We start from the raw sequence: 21,962 nt of genomic DNA, 5'->3' as shown, positions 1-21,962 counted from the left end.
CTAGGGCCCTGTGGGTGTCATTTGGTCTCCTGCAGTGTCCTGCAGCATCCAGTGTGCATTTGGAGATTACTTTGTGGCCTGGATGCAGACACTACTTTGATTTAAGTGGATAGCAGAAAGGCACAGGCTAGCGCTAACCTTTGGTGAATTGTCCATGCTCAGAAAATGAAGTTGCTGTGTCCTGCTGATTACAGGCTTCATCTGGGGTTTGGCTTGTGAAACAAGGAGGTCATTTTATCATCAGATGTGCTCTGATTTTGCAGTGAATATTCCCTTTTAGTAAAAAAAGGTGAAAACTGTATTCTCTCAAACAAAAATTTTGCACTAAATTTCCTACAAGGAAGAATAGATAGTTTGAATGGAGACTGCAATTGAAAATACAGTTCAGGCCAGGGACTGGCATCAGCAGGGGGAGCCTGCTGAAGGTAGATGGATGACTGGCAGTGGTAAAGTGTGTGACTTACATGTTATGTGCTGTGACTTGTAGTGGGGAAGAGGGTATCGTGTGCTAGGATGTAACTGCTGGGCAAATTATCATGAAAAGCATGATACCAGACACGGGGCCAAATTCTGATGGCCCTCTTGTTTCCAACAAATTTTCATAAACTGCATTTGAAAGAAAACTCCCACTTTTGTGCGTTAGAGCCGAAGCAGTATGTCCTGCTCAGCCGTGCAGGTTACAGCATGTGCGACGTGCCCTGACTCCCTGTCTGCCTGTTTTCTCTCTCTCTTCTCAGATGGCCAGTGACCCATATGCCAAGCAGCCCCGGCCCACACCTGGCATGCTGGCTGGAGTCAGCCCCTGCCACTGAGGCCAGGAGGAGGGAGGAATCACCATGGCCTCATCCCAGCGGGCCCGGCACATTGCCCCTCCTGATGGAGGCTGGGGATGGATGATCGTTGCTGGCTGCTTCCTTGTCACTATCTGTACCAGGGCCGTGACAAGGTAAAGACAACTGCTGCTTGTCTTGCTGACCTGTTTGTGGCATTATCTTTTTCCTTTTTTTTTTTTTTTTTTCACCTTAGGAAGAGGGTTTGAGATCTCCTCTGATGTCCCACAGCTGCCGGGGTTATTCTGGTTAGGTACAAACTCTTGTTACATTTTTAAAGGCTTCCTGAAACCCTTAAAACTGTGGGGATGGCTGAGGGATTATGAGCCCTCTGGTTTTAGTCTTGCCTCCTCTGACAGCTGCTCTAGCTTTCAGCACCCTCTCCTTGATTTCTTACAGAATCAAGGCCTGGAGCAGGTAGCGCTATTTTAGGCTCTGGTAGTTTGACTGGGGAGGGAGGAATCATGTAGGGTCTCTTCGGGTTCACTGTGTCCTTCTGACCCCACAGCCATGCTCATTTTTACTAGTCCCAGAGAATTAGCTTCCTGAGTCTCTCTGAAAAACACGTAAATACCTCCTTCTCCTACTGCAAGCACTTCAGGTGCTGTTCTGCCCGAGAAGGTCTGAGCCCTAGAGAAGAGGCCCCTCTTTATACCCTACTGGTATCCAAAATATGCAGAAAATATTTCTCAAAAATAGAACAGGAATAGATTTCTGCCTTGCATGCACGTGATGCAATCTGGGATGAGATTGCTTCCACAGTGACTTTGATGTCGATCGGAGACAGAGGAGCCTGGTGTGTGTGAACATGGACATTCAAGCTATATTAGGCAGATAGATAAGCACCTTGGTAAGCGAGGAACACTGAATCAGTGTCTTGTTGGACAGTCAGTATAACGTAAATATAGTGTTTCCTACCTAAAGTTCATAATTCTTTTAGAATAAAGCTGCCAGATTTAGGGATCTAAAGCCTAGGGTTTTGGACTCAACATCATAAAAGAGGCGTAGAAACACTGATTAGTGTTAGTTAATGTATGCAAATGTACCAATTCCATAATAGCAGTAGAGAATAATTCCTAGCGGATTTAATTATTTTTTAATGTGTGGAATGTGTTACATCCAAGAAGTAATCTAATGGCTGACACACAGTAGACTATATAGAAGAATGAAGTATGTGCAAGAAAAAAAGCTGAAGAAAGTGGTCATTCATTGATTTACTGGAGGGAAAAAGAGAGAGTGAAAAGGCATCTCTTGTGGATCCCAGAATGAGGATGAAACTATGCAGCCTTTTAATCTGCTGCCCTGCAGAGACAGGTAGAACAGTAACACTTGCTAAGCAGAGCAAAGTAACATCTCCTAGAAGCATTTTATTAAAATGTGGAAGGTCCATGGGCTCCTGTGGTGTTTTGATTCTCTGTTTGTCAGGATTTGCTTTGCACTTGTCCATCCATGAACACGTAGGTAGTGTTTGCTCTGTAGGTACTACGTTAGCCAGTTTGTGCAGGTGTGGAGTAGCGAGCAACCAGGTCAGTGAGGAATTGGAAAACTAGGGCTTTATGTTCCAGGGAAGCAACATCACAATATGGGCTATAAATTGCTGATGATAATTACAACTGCATTTAAGTTTAAAATACAGTGAGTTATAAAAACTAGAGGCAGGCACCCCAGCAAGAAACATGTGGTATTATAACATTTGTAATCTCTCTGGAGATTGTCTGAATTAGGCTCTACATCAGCCTAATTGTCTAATCCCACTGTTGAGATAATAGTTGGACACCAGTTTTTGATTCAGTTGTTGCCAGTGCAAAACAAGGATTGTTCTCATATTCCATCCTGTCCCTCATGCATTAAAGGTAGATCTTCTCTGCCAATATCCCTTAGAAACTGTTTAAACATTTCTCCATCTTGTTGGCATATCGGCAAACCACAGATTTGATTTTTCTGGGAGCTGGAGAGGACCTTCAAGTGGGTACTTTTTATACCTGAACAGTGAGACCCGTGTTTTCTGTGAGCAAATGTTCCATGTTCAACAAATTTGTGTTCATATTTTTTGTCCTAGGTGCATCTCCATATTTTTTGTGGAGTTCCAGGCATACTTTGGGCAGGATTATGCCAGAACTGCTTGGATCCACTCCATTGTCGACTGTGCTACAATGCTCTGTGGTGTGTATTACCCTTTTAAGCCTAATGTGGCTGCTTTTTCATCAGTTCCATCTGGTTTTAGCATGTTCACAAGTTGGCGGAGTCAGCTGGGAGCGATACCATGGGCTCTCTGGGGTATGGTATATCCAAGCTGCTTCCATCAGCATAGATGTGCAGGAAGGGAGTGTCTTCATACTGAAGAAAAGCAGCAGAACTTTTTCTTATGCAATGATCTAAGTTTTCAGAAATGTAGTTTTGTCGAGGTCTTGTGGGTCATGTCGTGTTTGAGAGCTACTAACTGAGCACGTGTTTCTTTTGCCTTTTGGTTGGAGTCATATTTGAGACTTAGCACAGGATGTACATCTTGCCTCCAGATCAAGTCACAGTCGTCTTCCTTTTACCATACATGTATATTTACAACTACTCTTCTCCCCTAAAAGAAGATTTGGTGTCACTAAAAATGCAGCAGTTGTACCAAATTTCTCGTGGGTTTGCTTTCAAGCTATACAGCTAGGTGAAAATCCATGTCCTGTGGAAGAGGATTAATCCATGAGAATTGCTAGAAAGGCAGGGGGACCCAGCTGCAATGAGACATACCAACTGACCTGTGTCAGCCAGGTTATATCTGGGAAACACTTGAAGTTACTGAGAGCTGAAGTGCAAATTCCAGGTGGGAGAAGGTTGGAGTGTTTTAAGTTAAGTGTGGAGTAATGAATACTGTGGGCTGTCGCTGTGGCCTCTCTTGACCCCAGCACTCCAGATTGTGTCCTGTAATGATTTTGATCTATGAAAATGGCTTCTAAGAAAGCTACTGTAAATTTCAGTTTTATTGTGACTTTCAGAAAAACTGTTTTTAGAAGGTTTTTTTTCAATTGTTTTTGGTGCTCATACTATTGCAATAGGGGGAATGTTGGAAGATTGCTCTGTGTAGCTGCTGTCACCATTTTCTCCTGCTTGCCTCCTGAGTGCTTTTCCTTTATGACTGTTGCAATGAACTGTGTGTGAAGACCTGCCATTAACTACCAGCTTTGTTTGTTTCTTTGAAGCCCCACTTGGGAGTTTAATCAGTAATCATGTATCCTGCCAAGTTGGTATCATGCTAGGAGGGCTGCTTGCATCTTCTGGACTAATTTTGAGCTCATTCGCCACCAGTCTGGAACATCTCTACTTATCATTAGGAGTCCTTACAGGTAGGATGCATTCAGCCCCTTTGTTGCTGCCAGGAACACACAACACATGATGGGTGATCTCTTCACATCATATTGACACCCCACTGGTCTAATAAAGATACTCAGACCTGTTCCCTTCATTGAAAAAGAGAGGCTTTGGCTGCCGCTGTGAGAGCTTCAGCACACGCTGAGTCTCATGTAACCCAAATGCAGCACCCTGCAAAAGCAACTCTAACTTCTATTAGAGAGAGGACTATGGATAAAGTTCTGAAATAATGGGAGGTCAAGAAGGACTGCTGTTGCAGGTGATATACATAAAAGGTTTCCTTTTTTTGCCTGTGATTTGAGAAGAGTTTGTTAAACTAGGAGTTCTAGACTGCCCCAAAATATTTACATATTTAGGAAAAAACGTTTAAATCAAAACATAGGAGTAAGTAAGAGGCAGAGGAGCACTAGCTCAGCTGTGCACCTGATTTTTGTCTGCATTATATTCCATTTGAAAAACAAAAAAATTGCTGGTTGGTAGAATTGTTGTAGCAACTCTTCCATTTGTGTTCAGGTACGGTGATAATAACTATCTTTGCTCTTTCCTGTCTGCCCGTGTTTGTTGTGCACAGAGGAACTTCAGAGGGGCCCGTGGTCACACTGACATTCCTTCCTCATTAATACTGACCTGGTAGCCACGGTGATATAAGACCTTGTACTTGGTCCCCTGCTGTTTAGTAATGAGTTGGTGGAATTACTGAGGTTCACATGCTGCCAACAGCTTATTTGTTTAAAAAAAAAAATCCTTATTGTAGTGCATGTCACTCCTGTATTACAATGTTAATCTTTGACAAATGTGTTCATAACAAATAAAAAGGCTTCTTGTAACTTGAGGGACTGTGCCACATACCATGCTAATGCCTCTGAGGCTTCGTTACTGGGATCTGCTGTGAATACTGAGGTGGAAAAGCAGTTGCACTTTGTACATGAAGTTAGAGAGCCAATTCGAAAAGCAGTGAAATCCTAGTATATGGGGACTGATTGACAGAGACATGAACTGTTGGTAAAGGCTAGAGGTGATGCCCCCAACCCAGAGAGGAGGTGGGACCATAACGGGTGAATGTCTAAATCCGTAAAAGTTGCAGAGGTTGAAAACTGTGAAGAGTGAAGCAGAGGTGAGACAGGGGAGTGTCAATAATTAACAGTTCCTTCTAAGAGGTATGAAAATGTTTTCAGCCCTAAACTTTGCATTTGCACTTTTCACAGGACATTGATTGGCTTTTTTTGGGATGTTTCCCCCTGCCAACTCAGTAAAAAAAATTAATGGCACGTATGCCAAATAGAGTATAATTTTCACAAGTCTCAAATGATGATGTCTAGCTCAGGGCTGCTCCTTTGTACAGGCGCTGGTGCCTGTGCAGGTCCAGCCGCAGCTCTGTGCCCTGCTTCTTGCCTCACCTCCTGAGGGGTGCCAGACCAGGCACCCGCTGCCTGGAGTCCCTCTAATCCACTTATTCCATCCTGGCAGGTTTAGTGCCTGTCCTACACAGTGTGGCCTTTGAGGAGGACATGGCAAGCTGGTTACAGCACAGGGTGATTATCTCTGCTTTTGGCAGTCGGTCTGTTTTACCCTCAATGTAGGACATGCTCCAAAACCCTAGTCAGGAACTCATTTCCATGACTGATTGGGAAAATTCAGTTTTAGTGTTAGAGCAACCACATGATGATTAAAATCTGCTCTCTGGTTCTGCAGCAGAGACCACAATCTTTTTCTCAGCCCAAGAGATGAATCTTATTTGTTTACTCAACTGGATCTGGCTTTGTTTTCTGAGGCTTTTCTCCCCTCTTTACTTGTAGGCAGGGATTTAAAATGGTCAAGGCTCCAAGCAGCTGTTCCACAGAGTTTGTTTAGCTGACCAAGAAGAGTTTTTTGTAGAATATTAGTAACAGAGACAGACTCTTTGTACTGTGTTTCAGAGACCTGAAAATTAATGTTCAGGGTTGCAACAGACCAAAAAACAAAGTGGTGCCTCATCAGGACAGTGTGTCCAATGCCAGCATTGGTGCAGACCCTGGGGCGAGACCTCATCTTGCATGCAAGAGAGGCTGACACAAAATTTCTCTGATGTTTAGTGATCATCCTTGTTATTAAGTGAACCCTGTCAGTTATTTCTGAACCTTATTATCGTAGATTAGTGCTCATAAGTTAGGTTTGTCAAGACAGTGACTCTGCCACTGGAAGAAAGAAGTCATCCTAGTTTCTCATCGCACTCTTGACTGGCTGCATGATACAGAATCGGAAAAACTTTCTGTTCATTTGTGCTAATGAAAATACGTTAGGTGGTTTAATTTAATATGTTTCATATGTCATGCTTAGTATTAAGCCATCTGTACTGTGCTTTCTCTTCTAGGACTTGGGTTTGCACTTTGTTATTCTCCAGCTATTGCGATGGTGGGCAAATACTTCAACAAAAGAAAAGCATTGGCGTATGGAATAGCCATGTCAGGAAGTGGAATTGGTACCTTCATCCTGGCCCCCGTAGTCCAGCTCTTAATTGAGCAGTTTTCCTGGCGTGGAGCTTTACTCATCCTGGGAGGTTTTGTTTTAAACCTCTGTGTCTGTGGCGCCTTGATGCGGCCCATTTCTCTTAAGGAGGATCGTAAAACTGTTCCTGAGTTTCTTGAACAGGATCGTGTCCCCGAAACAGAGAAACAAGACTTAAAGCAAATGTCCGTCTGTTCACCTTTAATCAAAGTGTGGTCTCGTGACTGTTTATGCTACTGTTCATGGAAGGAATATGACTTTTTACTGATGCCAGGCTTCATGGTGCTGGCAGTGTCAGTTTTATTTATGGCATATGGATGTAGCCCTCTTTTTGTCTACCTGGTGCCTTATGCTTTGAGTGTTGGAGTGAGTCATCACCAGGCTGCCTTCCTCATGTCCATACTTGGTGTCATAGACATCATTGGTAATGTCACCTTTGGATGGCTAACAGACAGAAGGTAAGGGTTCATAACTAAGCAAATGTAAGCTTTAGCTGGTGGGAGTCTGGATGCAAGTGAGGTAACGTGCAACTTAAAAAAGAAACTAACACACAGTCTTAACTTTCAGAAATCAGAAATGCTTACTATTTAATGTTTGTTCAATTTTGCTGGTTTAAGATCTTTTTTCCTGAAGAAATTATGTTTGTGCATTTGACAGTGGAAATGCAACCCCCTGCCTCAGGTATGTTGAGAGTGATTTTTTGTATCTATTTCCTAGAGGATTTCACCCTGCTTCCTCTGACTTTCCATCTCTTTTGTGCTGCTGGGAGGCACAGAAGTTATGGAAGAGGGTCAAGAGTCTGGCCCAACACTGTCAGACACATACTTGGAAGGACTGACTGAAAATTGTTGTACATTTTCCAGTATGTAAGAACTCGCCATGCTTTGTGAACTCAGCTCACTTCAAACATCAGTGTATAGCAACTGTAAATCAGTAGATTCTGGCTAAATTAACAGGGATTTTGATTCTAAAGGATGCATTCTTGTGCTTATTCAGTTTGTGGGAAAAATCAATTATTGGCTTTTTGGAACAGGGAGGAAGGGAATTGCCATCTTGCTTAGCTCACGCTAATTCATGTTTAAGGGCTGATTGGAAGAGTTACAGCTAAGAGAGGTATACTGCAGTATTTTATGTATAATACTTTAACATCTTGCTGAGCTGGGATGCAAAGCCCATTGAAATACTGCTTCAAACATTGAGACTTCAGAGGACTGCAGAATCCTGGCAGCAGGGTGGCTTCCCTCGGTAGGAGCATTCTGAAGAACACTGCAGACAGCATGGACTGCTGCTCGCCAGATGTTTCTGCAGCTGTAGGTGGGCAGCTTTCCCCATCTGGGCTCATCAGCACTGAGTTTTTAATCTTGAAGACTGTAATAAAATGGACTTAAATTTGAGCTATGTAAGAAAGAGATTGAAGCACTGCATGCCAGGGCATAGAAACTGAGATGCTTTGTTCAGTGATATTTTTCTTTTCTGTTTTGAAATTTGCAGGTGTCTGAAGAAGCATCGGTACTTTTGCTACCTCTTTGCTGTGGGAATGGATGGCCTTTGTTGTCTTTTCCTGCCCGTTCTCCAAAACTTCCCCTTGCTTGTGCCTTTCTCATTTACCTTTGGCTACTTTGATGGAGCCTATGTAACGCTGATCCCCGTCATGACAGCAGATGTAGTGGGAACTTCCTCATTATCATCAGCACTGGGCGTTGTGTATTTCCTGCATGCCATACCATATCTAGTGAGCCCGCCTGTGGCAGGTAAGTTCCCAAATGACTTTCCTGTAATCTTATCAGTACTTCAGATTCGCCTGTTAGTGTGATGTAACAGGAGAGGAAGGACAGCAAATGCACACTAAATGTGGAGGTAGCCTCTGAGTAGGGAAATAACACACACCTAGATCTTTGTAAGTCTTTGGATCTCCCATCCCTGTCTTGATGGGATAATTTCTACATATAGAGTGAGATGAAATTTAAAAACAAAACCAGTATGGAATGAGCTTCTAAGAGCTCTTACCGTCATCACATAGTTTAGGAATTGTGCAAGTAAAAGGAGCAAAATATTACATTGTAAAATTACCAGATTTTGAAAATGTAACCTAAAGGAAGTTTAATTCCAAGATTTTTTTTTTTTTTTTTTTGGTGTGGAGGACTTATCTTTTAACCTCCAAACTGCTTTGAACAAGTGGGTGAGTCAGCTCCACTCCTGTTTGGTCACCAGCTCATCACTGTAATATCTAATCATCATTTTTCCCATAGATTCCATTACAATGAAGTAAAGATGAGAGCTGTACTCCTATTAGTCTTTAGAAAGAACTTGACACAGTTTTAATATTGTAGAAGGTCAGAGATCTTTTTCAAACAGCCAAGTACATATATATGTCTTGCGTATTTTGTCTGCTGTTCACATCAATTCCCACTGCTTCTGAAGCTTTTTATTTTCCATAGTAAAAATTATTGCAAAATAGCATGAGCCCAAGGCATAGCTCACTAATTGTTTCTTTATGAGGATCTGATGCACACACTGTTTAATCCTAGGACTCTGTAAGCCTGTCTAAAGACTGCCAGTTAAATCCATGCAGTTTATTTAGTTTTGTGGTGATGACTGTTGTGCCTTTTCTCATGAATTTGAGATTTGAGGCTCCAAACAAGAGCCCAAAAAATCTTATCTGTCTGCTGAGGACAAATCCCTCCCTGCCCTACGATTGATTGTTTAATTGTATTTATATGTGGTAACTTGTAAATTTACAAGTTGATAAGTTTATAAAACTCCCACTGATAACAGGATCTGGAAATTATCAGAATACTAATGGATCTTTAAAACCCCTTTTTTTTTTTTTCCTACAGGTTGGCTGGTGGACACAACTGGCAGCTATACTGCATCATTCCTCCTGTGTGGATTTTCTATGATATTTAGTTCAACACTACTGTGCTTTGCAAGACTAGCAAAGAAAATCAAAAGAACACATTTGCGGTCGCTCACCAGTGATACAGGCGTGAAACAGCACATGTGGACAAATGGAGCAATAGCTTATTCTGTCACAGCAGAATTAGACCAAAAGGATGTTGAATTTTTGGCTGTGGACACAAACAGCTGCAGCAAGAGGTGACAAGTGCCATCAAGATTCAGTAGGACACAGCCGTGACTGAGACAGAGGTGGCTCCGTAGTGTTATGCTGCTGAAGATACTACTCCTGTGAACCGAGGCATCTTTCAATTAGATTTTTCTGTCGTGCTTTAGTTGACTAAAATCTACATACAGCAACAGTAATACCAAGTTAATGCAGTAATAGAAGAAAGCTAGAATGAAAATAGAGTTTGTAGATACAAATGTTCACAGATTTATTTGAAATGCAGTGTCCACTCCACAGGTAATCAACAATTGGCTGTACTCAACAGAAAACGATAAAGTAATCAGTCACCAAAACTGAACACTAACATTTACATTATTTAAAAAGTATCATTAATGACCCAAGCTTTTTGATGTTGTGGTCTAGTATGTTTCAGTGGACTAATAACACACACCACCAAAAAACCTCCACATGTGAATTATGCTGAAAGTATCTCTGGAGCAGCTTTAATTTTTACAATGTGCCTGAACTTTGTATATACATTCCAATTTAATTTCAAATATAATTTTAGACCTACTTTCCCAAGCCCTCTACAGAAAAAAAAAATAAATATTTTTTTTCCTCCTGGATGTCTTTAAAGCTTGAATTTCTAAAAATTGAAATCCCAGATATGATTTTCCAGCTGATCCTTGTCTTGGAGGGTGGAAGAGGTACTGTGGCAGCTCTGCTATATGAAAAGGAGTAAATTTGTGCCAGAGGACTAGGCATGCTGATAGACAAACCTGCTTTAGCTGCATTAGTTGGAAGAATCCTAAAGGCAGCCCAGGAGACCAGAGGAGAGGCTCATGTGCTTTCAAATACAGAGGCTCTTCCTCTTGTAAAATCAGCAGCTGTTGGAGAACTTCAGAGTCTATGCAACCAGATGACAGAGAGTGCTCCCTCTCTAGGCTTTGATTAAAGAGAATTGTGCTGTGTATTGCAGTGGCAAGTCTTTCTCCTTTTGGCCCCAGGAGCTGTATCTTCAGATGGTGCAATTTAGTCGTTTGTGCCATCTGAAGAGATGTCAGGTCACTTGTCCTTGATGGCCAGAACACAACAGCTGCGACTTGGTGGTGGTTCCCTGCTACTTGTGAGAGGAATTCACTACAGCTGGCTGCTTCACAGGAGCTAGGGTCTGAATGTAGATCGTGGGTTAAATTACTGACCTAATAAATAATGGGATGTTTCTACATTTTCAGAATGAAAATGTTGTCAACAATGGAGGAACTTCACATTCCGCAGTACAAATAATCTCAGTATTTTGATGCTGTATAAAGCTGTGTTCTGTTCATTAACAAATTGATCAGAGTCCAAATAATTTTCATTAACACTGACCTAGCAGTTTTGTTAATCATCTGCAGTGTATTCAGTGGCTGCTTATGGTGTCCTTTTCCACCCTGTGCCTCGGAAGGGAAAGCAACATAAACTGATGTTCATGAAGCTGATTTAGATCAAGAGTACAGCCATAGGGGTATAATGTATTTTTTAATATATATATATATATGAATAGCATGTGTATCAAGTAGTTTTATTATTCAAGCATATTTCAAATATAAAATATTAAAATTGTTTGACTTCCGTTGTCTGTGATTAAATAAAGCATTTCTCGCTGCCCTGCTTCAGAAGTGTAGTCAGAGCCAGTAGGATGATATATGTGCACAGACCACAGAATAAGAGATGGGAGTGCAAAAACTGCTTAAAGGTAATGCCATAACCTCTCTTCAGCTCTGCATGAAAATTGAGTCCTGGTCCCTAATATTGTTTTTAAGATATATTCATTAAAAAAAGACAAAAATCCTCCATGAATGTTTCTTAGTGAGTTAGGAAAAATATGCAAATCTGGAACAAATGAAGTGGTTTTATTAATTACTACTGATGAAGATAATCTTTTAGATCTTAATGCAATATTTTAGTAGTAAAGAAGTGGGGCATAGTATGGTCTACAAAGAATATAAGTAATTTTAAACAAGTTATAACCACTGTTATTTACTTTACAAAAATTTAATTACTTTGTTTACCACATCATAACACGTCACTAGTTGTTCATGTCAGAGCTGCATATTGTAAAAGCCTATTGGAATAATGTGACATGCATTTTTATCGTGTAAACTATACTGTGTAATACATTTGTAGCATTTTTAATTTTTTTTATTTCAAGATATTTTTTTCATTGGCTTTTCCCCATATGTGTTTAAAGTAGTACTTCTTGTTTTAAATATCTTATTTAGCAACAAACATTCAACTGGTTTTATACACGGACCTTTTGCAGAAAATGGTAGAATTCTTTCAAGGTTTTCTAACACTGTTTCTGCTCTGACTTAAGTCAATGGAGAAAAGCTTATATACCAAAATGATGCTTTCTGCGCATAAAACACACTGTGAAATACCAGCCCTGTCATGAATGTCCCCACTAAGAAATAGAAGGAAGTGTAACAACCTGCAAGCAGAAGAATTCAGGCTGGTGAAACCTTACACCAGACTTCTACCTCCTAATCCACACAACCCAAGCTGAACAGTTCATCTTTATCCTGCCACATGATATATTTCAGGAAACGCACTGTAGAAGTCTCTGGCTTACAGTATTTTTAAAGAATGATTCATTGTATCTGTAATATTTTTTCAGACAGGATAATATTCAGGCTGTCCTTCAAGGAGGAGATTTCCTGGCATGGCACAGTGCAGCAGTAAAGTGAGATAGCTGGGCTAGCTGTGAGCAATTTGCCAGGCTTATGCTGCATGTTCAGTGATCTTAGTGGTCTTTTCCAACCTTAGTGATCATGTAATTCTATGTGCCTGCCAGCCCTGATGGATACAAGTATCGATGGATATGAGCTTGGATGGAGCACTGCACTGCTGAGCCTGTCTGGCTTCCCAGGATAGCGTGGTTTGACTTGACTGGGGTAAGATCTGTCCGAGACAGGAACAGAAAGATTCTACCTCAGATGAATCCTGCCTGGAATAATGCTCTGTTCTGTGCAGTAGATGGAAATTCAGTGTAAGTACTGCTTACAGCTGCTGAAGTTATGCCATCTGTTTCCATTCCATGAAGTTTGAATTGGGCTAGTAGTAATTCTTTTGAAATTATTTATGTTCTAGAATTTATGAAATTATTTATGTTCTAGTGATAATCTGGGACATTTAATAAATTGTACATTGAAAAATTGTGTGACGATAACATTGGAAAAGTATCTTCCGCTGAAGAATTGCTCTTTTTTTCAGAAGAAACATCCTTAAAGCATTCCTTTCAGCTTGGATAATAATTTATCTTCTGAAAAACAAGGGCTGTTTGTGCTACTGTATGGGGAATATATTTTATATTGCCACAATAATTCCTTGTTTGCTTTCTAAAGTGTTACAAATTTATGTGAGAAGAAAGAGCTTGTTTAAGTGAAGTTGTTACAGTCCTTCATGGTCAGCATAGCAAAGTCCTGGTTGGGATTGCCTCGATAAACAATGCCTTCTTCTAAGTGACTATTCTGGTATATTTCAGTAGTATTTTTATATAATTTAGAAGGTGCTTTTGATTCGTAAATTAACACTTCCTGAAGGGTTATCTTACGTCATTTTTTCCCTGCACCACTAGCATAGGCTCCAGCGATATAATTCATACTTGGGTGCGAATTGAGAGGGGTTCAGCTTCTATGTGGTTCTGGTTTTGCCCAATGGACTTGGATGCTCCAAACTGTCTGTCATTTTGTCCACCTCCCAAAGCTCAAGCTTAGCCTCTTCCCCGTGTTGCTATGCCAGGCGGCGCAGCAGCACCACCCTGTGGGAGACAACATTTCTCCTCATTTACAAGACACGCAGAAGGGTGTTTGTAGTCCAGCTCAGTCCTTCAGAATCTGAAGGAAGGGAGGCACAACAAATACACTTCGTGCATCACTATGTCCCACAGTCATTTTATTTGCTGTGCAGAAGATTGAACCACTCTGACTCTTCATAAGAATTCAGCTCACATTTTTTTTCAAAATAATTTAGAGCTTATCCTTTTTCCTTTGCAAGGTTTTTTTCCCAGGAGAGGTCCTGGTGGCAGCATGTGGAGGGGAGAATAGATGTGCTACCACCTCTTCCTCAGATCCTTCTCTGCTGTCCTCCACCCCCTATGCCCTCAGTAGGGTTTGGATAGCAATGATGCTGAGCTTAGAAACGCTCAAGATTGAGAAAGGCGGTGAGATCACCTAACATAGGTGATCACCTAACACCTTTTGCCCACATAGCTGAGCACATCACCATAGGTAGTCACTAATTCCTGACTTCAACCCCGCTGTTCTTCCTACCAGCTTCCAGGAGTGCTCTGTCAGTCCTGCTTCCAGTCCTTCCTCTTCTCTCTCCTCACTGTTCCTTTCTGAGGTGGGGCTGCCTTTGTAAGAGAGAAGCCTGGCAGGTGGCTGGGAAACAAGGATGGATTTTTCCCCAGCCCTTTCTTATGCAGAAGGTGTGGTTGTATTATGTACACTGTTAAGCTCCTGATCACTTTTGCTTGTATTATGAAAGAGTCTCTGAGGGAGAGCTGAGAAGGAAGAGGTTTATTCATGTTTTCTGATCTGGCACTGTGCTTTGCACTCTTTCAGGCTTTCATTTTGTCCATACAGGGCAGGAATATTGCAGGATGGCTGGGAACTAAAGTGCACATCCTTCCTGACATGGGCTCTGTCACCGGTTTGCTTCATGCTACACTACTGGCTAGGGCTCAGAAGTGATTTGGAATTACAGCATTAGTTTTCCCTGAGCACCGTGGTCTATCATACGAAGGCACACTACTGCGGAATTAGGCTGGGCTGTTGTAAAGAATATTGACTTTTAGTTAAATATCTGAAGATGATCACCGTGTCCACCCATTCTGTCATTTCAGCCCTTTATCCCATTCACTAGACTCTGGGGGCACCCACCCCACTTTCCACATGCTCCTTGCATTCTGGTGCTCATGCAACTCTTGTCTCCAGCTGTGCTCTGCCCTCGGTGCCCACTTCAGTTCACTTCTTGTGTGTGTTTGCTATCCCTGGCTTGTTTCACAATCACGGCCACAGATAGCCATCTCTTTGGCAGCTCAGGGACTGCCTTTCCTCCCTCTCCAGATGTTTGCTGTAGTGGCTCCTGGTAGTGTGGTTTTGGGTAAACAAGACAGGTGCTGTTTTGTGCACAGTTTGATTCTCTGGTGCGATGCCTCTGAAGCCAGTTTTGCTGAGACCCCAGGGAAAATAAATGGGGTTATCTACTGAGTCTTTCATATCCTGCCAAAACTCGATCCCTGTTACTTTTTCAAATGGCCATTTTCCTTTTACCTAATCTACTAACAGGAAGACTGGTCAGCAGAGAGAAACCAGAAGCAATAGTTGATGGATTTAATACCCTTTCGTAGTTCACAACAATAATACACATTTTGTAAGCTTTACAGTGAACAATGCTTTTTTAATATTTTTCATAATAAACAGCATACAAGTTAGTAAACTGAACAAGCCTTCAACAAAAGTTCCTTCTACAAAAGATATTTTTGAAATACTTGAAAAAGCATCAGAAATTCCATTTTGGTTTAAGCATGCCTTTCAACTATCTAGACAAGATACTACCATATGATTCCCTTATCTTTTTCTCAGTAGAAGGTAATATCTCATTTTTAGCTTAGAAGTTCTGTGTTCTACTGATAAGCATTTAGACCCGTGTTAGCACTGAAGACCTAAGTTAGATGAGCTATTATTGTATAGCTATTATTATATATTATATGTTATATTATATAGTTATCTAAGCATGGTTTCTGTTAGCAAATGAACAAATGAACAGTCATTGTCTGCAGTTTCTACATTATGATCAGAAAGTGATACCACCCATGTTTCATCTGGTCATAAAGTCTACCTTAAGACAAAAACCAACCAACCAACAAAAAAAAAAGTTTAGAGAGTCTGTTGAAATGTCCTTGGGTTTGGAGTTTTTTGGGTGTGAAGGTTTTTTGTGAACTTCAGCTTGAGATAGAGAGTCGTAGCTCAAATAATGCATTCTGATATTCTTCATTATTGTGATCCAAAGCAATGGCTTTTTCATAGCACTCAATTGCTTTTTGTTTCTCACCATTTAGCTTATGAACGAGTCCAAGTGTACCAAAATCTGTTGCATTTCTTGAACCTCTCTCAAAATTTTGTCTTAACAATCTCTGCACAGCTTCACTGCACTTATTTCTTCCAAAGGACTCTTCTTTCATTTTCAGCCCTTCTATATAATACTCAATGGCTTTTGATACTGACCTCATGTGAAAACGCTGAAAATTGCCATAATTGTAGTAGAGCTCTTGTTTTTCATGACAGAGTAGATTATTTCTCTGAAACAGTTCCTGAAATATCTTTTCTGCTTCTTCATATCTCTTGCCTAGTGCATACACGTTTGCTAGGCCAGTATGGGCAGCAACAAATTTTTTCTTTTGGTCTGCCACAAATTTAAAATGAGAAATGGCAAGTTCAATGAGTCTCTCCACTTCATCTTGAGGTGCATTTCTTGTTCTTTGCAATTGAAACACTTTTTCTCTGTAGCAGATTCCTAGTTGGTGATGCAAAAAGGCAGAATTTGGTGTCAGTGCTAGGGCCTTTTCCAAAATCTTCGCTGCCTTGCCCACTTCTCTTTTCCTTCTGTAAAATTTAGCAGCATATCGCAGGAAATAAGGAAGATCAGGGGTTTTTTGCATAGCTTCTTCAATGTACCTCTCACCTTCATCAACTCGATTTAAGTCCTGAAGTTTTAATGCAAGTAATGCCATAACACAAGTATCCTCTGGATTGAGTTCCACTGCCCGCTTCAAGGCCTCAGTGGATGGGCTTGTGTCTTCACCACATCTGGAAGCTAAATTTTCCCAACGATACAGTGCTGTTGCATAGCCGGCATTAAAATCTGGGTTATCGGGTTCATCCTTTAGAGCATTTTCAAAGCAATTCTTTGCTCTCTCATAGTGTTTCCCCCCAAAACGTAATAATGCCCATCCTTGCTCAGCACAGACCTCTGGAAGCTGCATCTTCCCATCAGCAGTAATTGAAAGCTTTTTGCAGCTGTTTTCCACTTTGCTTACATAAGTTTGAGCTTCTTCATATCTCTCCATGTGGTAATAGATCCAGGCATAGTTCCCCCAGGTAACAAGACTTCTCCTGGCAATTTCATCTGGATGACGTTTTTGAACAATTTCTTCAGCTTTCTGGAGATTTCTCAGGGCTTTCTCATTTGAATTCTTTAGGTGACATATATAGGATAATACATTATAATCTGTTAGGTTAGATTCTGTGAAAAATTTGATCTGATTGACTATTGTTTCCTCTAGGTCATCAATATCTATATCCTGCTTCAGCAAAGTCCATGTAAAATGACATTGTAACCGCAGCAGGGAAGTCTTCAAGGAATCCTTGGAAATGGTACTAGAAGAAATCGAAGAAAAACATACTTATACTCTATTTGCCTTTTGCTATTCTTGTTTTTATACCATGCATGATATACTTTAAAGGCAGACAATACCTCACCTCATGCCCCTAGTTCACAACACTTCAAATGAGCCAAAGCTGTGGGGAGCCATAGGTCTAAAGTGCTGAATAGTTATTTTAGTAATTCTCCTTGCCTGTATAGGAGGACATCTCTTACATTGCAACAGACCTGGTGTTCTGGATGTTAAAGAGGAGAGCTGGTCTCTGTGGTATAGCTGGCACACCTCTGGGCCTCAGAAACATATATCCTGTGCGGGGAACAATTGCTGAAGCCTACCCAAAAGAGGTTCTCCTAACATATAGAGAAAGTGATTTAGTGCCTTTCCTATGTCTCTATACATTTTATGGTTTATGTTATAAATTTAATTTTGAATTTCCTGCATTTGTAAATCCTCATTTGTCAGATCATAGCACCATTCTTATCTTATGGTTATACTATCATACCCAGGAGCTGGATCCCAGATCCCAGCAGTCTCCCTGTTTGCCAGCATTTGGGTGTACAGGCCCACTCCACTTGTTCACTCACTAACCCTATGGCTCCTCAGAAGCTGACTTTGGACATCCAGTTCTGGTCAGGGAGCCTCTCTCTCTCTCCAGGTGCTTCACCCCTAAACAAACACACACACTTACTGACCAGACCCTGTTTACATACAACTGGTCCTTAATACCCCTTTGTCCCTGTTGAGGTCTAAGCCCAGCTGGGAACTAAGCACTTTGCTGCTGCCCACTCATCCCCACTCCCCACTCTGATGGAATGGGGAGGAGAATCAAAAGTGAAACTTGTAGGGTAAGATAAGAACAGTTTAATAATTGAAACAAAGTAAAATCTAATAATAATAGTAAAAAATGATAATAAAAGGGAAAGATAAATCTCAAGGAAAAACGAGTGATGTACAATACAATTGCTCACCACCTGCTGCCTGATGCCAGACCCCGTCTCCACACTCCAGTCAGCCCCTCTTCCAGGTAACTCTCCCAGTTTATATATTGAGCATGACATTCTATGGTGTAGAATATCCCTTTGGCTGGTTTTAGTCACCTGTCCCACCTGTGCTCCCTCCCAGCTTTTTTTGTGCTCCTCCTCACTGGCAGGACATGAGACACAAAAAAGTCCTTGACTAGGATAAACATGACTTGGCAACAAAAAACCATGAATGTGTTATGCACATTATTCCCAAACTGCATGCACACAATCTTTCTGACTTTCTGTTCTGTTTACAGAAACCGAACCCTGTTGGAGAAGCAATAACATGACAATATTCAAAAGCATCCTTATTTTATTTTGATTCTTCTAGTAAATATTCTGTAAAATATTTTCTGTTGTTTCAATGCTCGAAGTCCCTCACTGGTTACATTTATGTAAATAAGAAGCATTACATTCCTGTGGCATAGAGAATAAGCATCTTTCAGGGACTGGGTTGCTATCTTACCTCATGGTTTTCCTTTTCTGCTCACTTGTCTTCAGGTAGCTTCAAAGCTGAAGGAGTGCTGCTCACTTTTGTTATGCTTCCCATTTTATAGAATCCAACCATCATGTGGTCTGTGACCACTTTCACAGAAACAGAAAGTGAAACTCCAGCTTTTCTCTGAGTCTGCCAAAGAAGCAGAACAGTCTGCAGTTGGAGAATCGAAACTGCTGCATCAATAAGCTGCTCTTTTTCAGCCTGGCTCTGTGCCATATATTACTCTGTGTTGTGGAGAATGTGGCAAAAGCTCCTAGTGCTTCCAGCATTTACTCTGTTCAAAGGCAGGGGTATCTATGACAGGGGGAATATTTCAGTCTAGTGTGGGCTGACCTGGTTATCATGTACAGGCTCAGGAAGGATCATTTCCTCCTCTTACCTCTGCACCTTCACACACCTACATCATGCTTTAGGTTTCTATTTTATTGGTGTTGGGTCATGCGCGTGAGCACAGCCCCTGCCTGTTCTTCATCCTGTGCCTCCGCGTCACAAGGTCTCTGCTGTTGTACCAGGCCTGTGTTTCTCTGGACTGTGTCATTGTCTAAGAGTACTAAATATCTCATCCCACCTGCAGGAACTGTTTGTCGCTTCTCCCTACATAAACCCAGAGTTAACCTTTCGTAAAGCAAGTTAGATATAGGCAGTCAGTTCAAGAAACTGCTGTCACAGTTGTGCCAAGCAAAACAAAGTCACAGGTGGGTCAGGACAAGGTCAAACTGAGCAGACCTGGCAAGCCTCAGTAAATTTATATAACCTTTGACTGCCAATTTGTAATTGAGAATTGTAGGTTCTGGCTTATAAAACTTTATCTTCTGTGGTATGAACAGTCTATATCCCCACCTCCCACATATGTAAGGCAGAGGGAACCTCTAGATCTGATGGTAAACTGCACTTATCCTCTGGGTTTGGCCAGGTTGTGGCTCTGTCCAGCTGGCTCCAGTGACCCTGGGCTGTTCGGGGGGAAGCTGGGGCAGCCACTAGGGAACTGCTCTTTTGGGGACAGCTCCTGGCAGCATGAGTTCCAGTCGCATGGAGTGAATTCCTGGCAGGCAACGACTCTCCAGGACAAGGCTATCTTTTGCCTTTCCCTCTTCTCCTTCTTTTCCCTCCTTTCCCTCTTCTTCTTTTTCCTTCTTTCAAAAAACCCCCAACAAATCAGTCTTACTTAGAACTTCTGGTTTGTATCAGAATCTGGAGAGGCTTAGTAACACACACACATACCCCTGTGTCTCATTTGAGTGACTCTGTGTGTGTGTGCAGAGGGGTTGTTGGAGTTGATGTTTCAGAGCTCAAGAAAAAAGGTTAGTACAGCTACTACTCTGAATAACCTTAAAGGTTCTAGCAACCAGCTATTTGATAAGTGATGAAAAGAGGCAGTGAATTGAGAAGGAAAATGGATTAGAGTATCTACACATATTCATGTATTTTATGGAAAATAAGTGTTGCAGGTAGTTGTAGAAAAATGTGTTTATAAGGTTTCTGCAACACCAAAATCAAAAGTGGACACCAATGATTCATTATGCTACTAAGTATCTCTGGATTTCTGGTCTCTCCTTCAGACCCAGGTGTCTGTTGTCTTTGGTATATTGCTTGGTACATATGGGAAAATGCAGCAATCTTCCAGCTGGAGTGCAAAAATTTGCTCCAGTTTCCTTGTTTTTTATAAATTTAGTTGCATCTATATGCTATGGTCTGACACAAATGCCTATTAAATAAAATAAATGCAGGAAAGTGCTTAAAACAGAGTAAGAGAACAGTTATGCAATGCCTTTCTGCAGCCATCTTGGTGGGCACCACACGGGAAAATTCAGAAATCCTCCTACATCCCTGCTGGTTTCAGTTCAGGGAAAGCTGTAGCTGGGCTGACTGCCATCAGGGAAAGCTGCATTGCATAACAGCAAATGCAGAAGAAGCTTCTTGGAAAACACGTGTCCAGAAATGGGCGGGGAATAACAACTGCATTCGTATTTTATACAAAGACTTTACTTGAGTGTTCTGTACATACACAAGAATAGGAAATGGCTTCAAAAATATCTACACATTTTGTGGGAGAAAACTCATATCTGGACATTTCCTTGGAGCTGAAAAGGATACATGCTGACAAAGAATTTCTCCCTCATATCATTAGCTCAGCCAAATAATTGCCTGAAATTTTCATTATTAAAAAATGTAAATGAATGATACCATTAAATGGTATGAATAGTATAAATTATAGGATCACTTTAAATATCCTATATTATGCAGGTTTCAATATAGCCTAAGTTAGTATATAATTACTACATTTGAAAGCAGCAGCTGTGGCATTTTATAATTTGAGTTTTCCCCTAGGAAGGAAGAATGCTCTGTAATTAATTTGACAAAACAACCCAAGTGAATCGCCGAGCAATATTTTTGTTACCCAAGTTCTTTAAAACCAAACAATCCTAAGAAATGGGATCCAGGAATGCAAAGGATCACATAATGTCATTTGTATCTACTGACATATCAACATATCAAAACAAGGGTATGCTATGAAAATTTCAATGATTTTCCGATTAAAATCTTAATGCTTTCTAAATAAACAGAAACATTTTAGTTCCTGACACCCTCCTGCTGTACTGCTGTGTGTTTAGTATCAGGTTTCTGTATTATTCTATGGATATGGGCCTGGCCTAATAACATGAATATTTATATTAAAGGATTGAATTTGGTCCAAGTTTTTTCAAGCCCAGTCACATATTTCCTGACCACAGACACGCTTATCTGGGAAATTATAGCTACGCAACGTAGTGCCTGCCAATTAGTTGCCGCAGGTTTGCAGGAAGCAGTGATGATAAGCCTGCTGTAACTGCGTGCCGGCGTGTAACTTAAGCCCGTTTGTATTAGGTTTGCTACGTTTAGACGATGCTCACAGATGATGGACGAGCGATCTGTTTGTGTAAGAATGGCAGTGATTGCTGGCAGCGCTGTACAGTCCTTAGGAAGGACCGGCGGCTCCCGAGGCGCAGGTAGCCGGCACGCTGGGGAGGCATCCCCGGGATGCTCCCTGCGGACAAGGAGAGAGCCCGCGGCGGGCGCAGCTCATCCCCTCCCTCCTCCCTGCTACTGCCGCTTTCTGCCTGGAGCCTGCTGCGGGCCGTCAGGAACAGACAGCAGACCCTCGCTGGGCGGCTCCGTGAAGGCTCTGCAGGCTCCGGAGTGCGGGCAGATGCAGAAGACGAGGAGGGCTGGGAAGCAAGTCCACGGGCGCCGCTCCGGAGGCTGAGCGGCTCCTGAAAATGGAGCCCAGGGGGAGGCG

At 41.6% G+C, this 21,962-nt stretch overlaps 2 protein-coding genes across 6 annotated transcripts in view; one reads left to right on the top strand and one right to left on the bottom strand.

Moving 5' to 3' along the window:
* SLC16A12 (solute carrier family 16 member 12) overlaps positions 1-11,343 on the top strand; it is a 33,486-nt gene extending 22,143 nt beyond the window's left edge. For all 5 annotated transcript variants that reach the window (XM_027647792.1, XM_027647794.1, XM_027647793.1 and 2 more), the window contains exons 2-7: positions 738-946; positions 2,890-2,993; positions 4,019-4,162; positions 6,538-7,129; positions 8,163-8,422; positions 9,509-11,343. In XM_027647792.1, coding sequence (XP_027503593.1) covers positions 837-946; positions 2,890-2,993; positions 4,019-4,162; positions 6,538-7,129; positions 8,163-8,422; positions 9,509-9,771 — 1,473 coding nt within the window. In that variant the 5' untranslated portion in view covers positions 738-836 and the 3' untranslated portion in view covers positions 9,772-11,343. The remainder of the gene's footprint in view (positions 1-737; positions 947-2,889; positions 2,994-4,018; positions 4,163-6,537; positions 7,130-8,162; positions 8,423-9,508) is intronic.
* A 3,756-nt stretch (positions 11,344-15,099) lies between these two features.
* On the bottom strand, positions 15,100-18,963 carry LOC113949354 (interferon-induced protein with tetratricopeptide repeats 5-like). Its single transcript, XM_027647791.1, is given in 3 exon segments — positions 15,100-17,159; positions 18,653-18,690; positions 18,692-18,963. Coding segments are annotated over 3 exon segments (1,683 nt in total). The 5' UTR covers positions 18,902-18,963; the 3' UTR covers positions 15,100-15,724.
* Positions 18,964-21,962: the final 2,999 nt, after the last annotated feature.

Source organism: Corapipo altera, unplaced genomic scaffold (genome assembly GCF_003945725.1).
Source record: "Corapipo altera isolate COAL_440 unplaced genomic scaffold, ASM394572v1 56, whole genome shotgun sequence".
Classification (NCBI taxonomy): domain Eukaryota; kingdom Metazoa; phylum Chordata; class Aves; order Passeriformes; family Pipridae; genus Corapipo; species Corapipo altera.
This window is presented reverse-complemented; position numbering and strand designations above follow the sequence as displayed.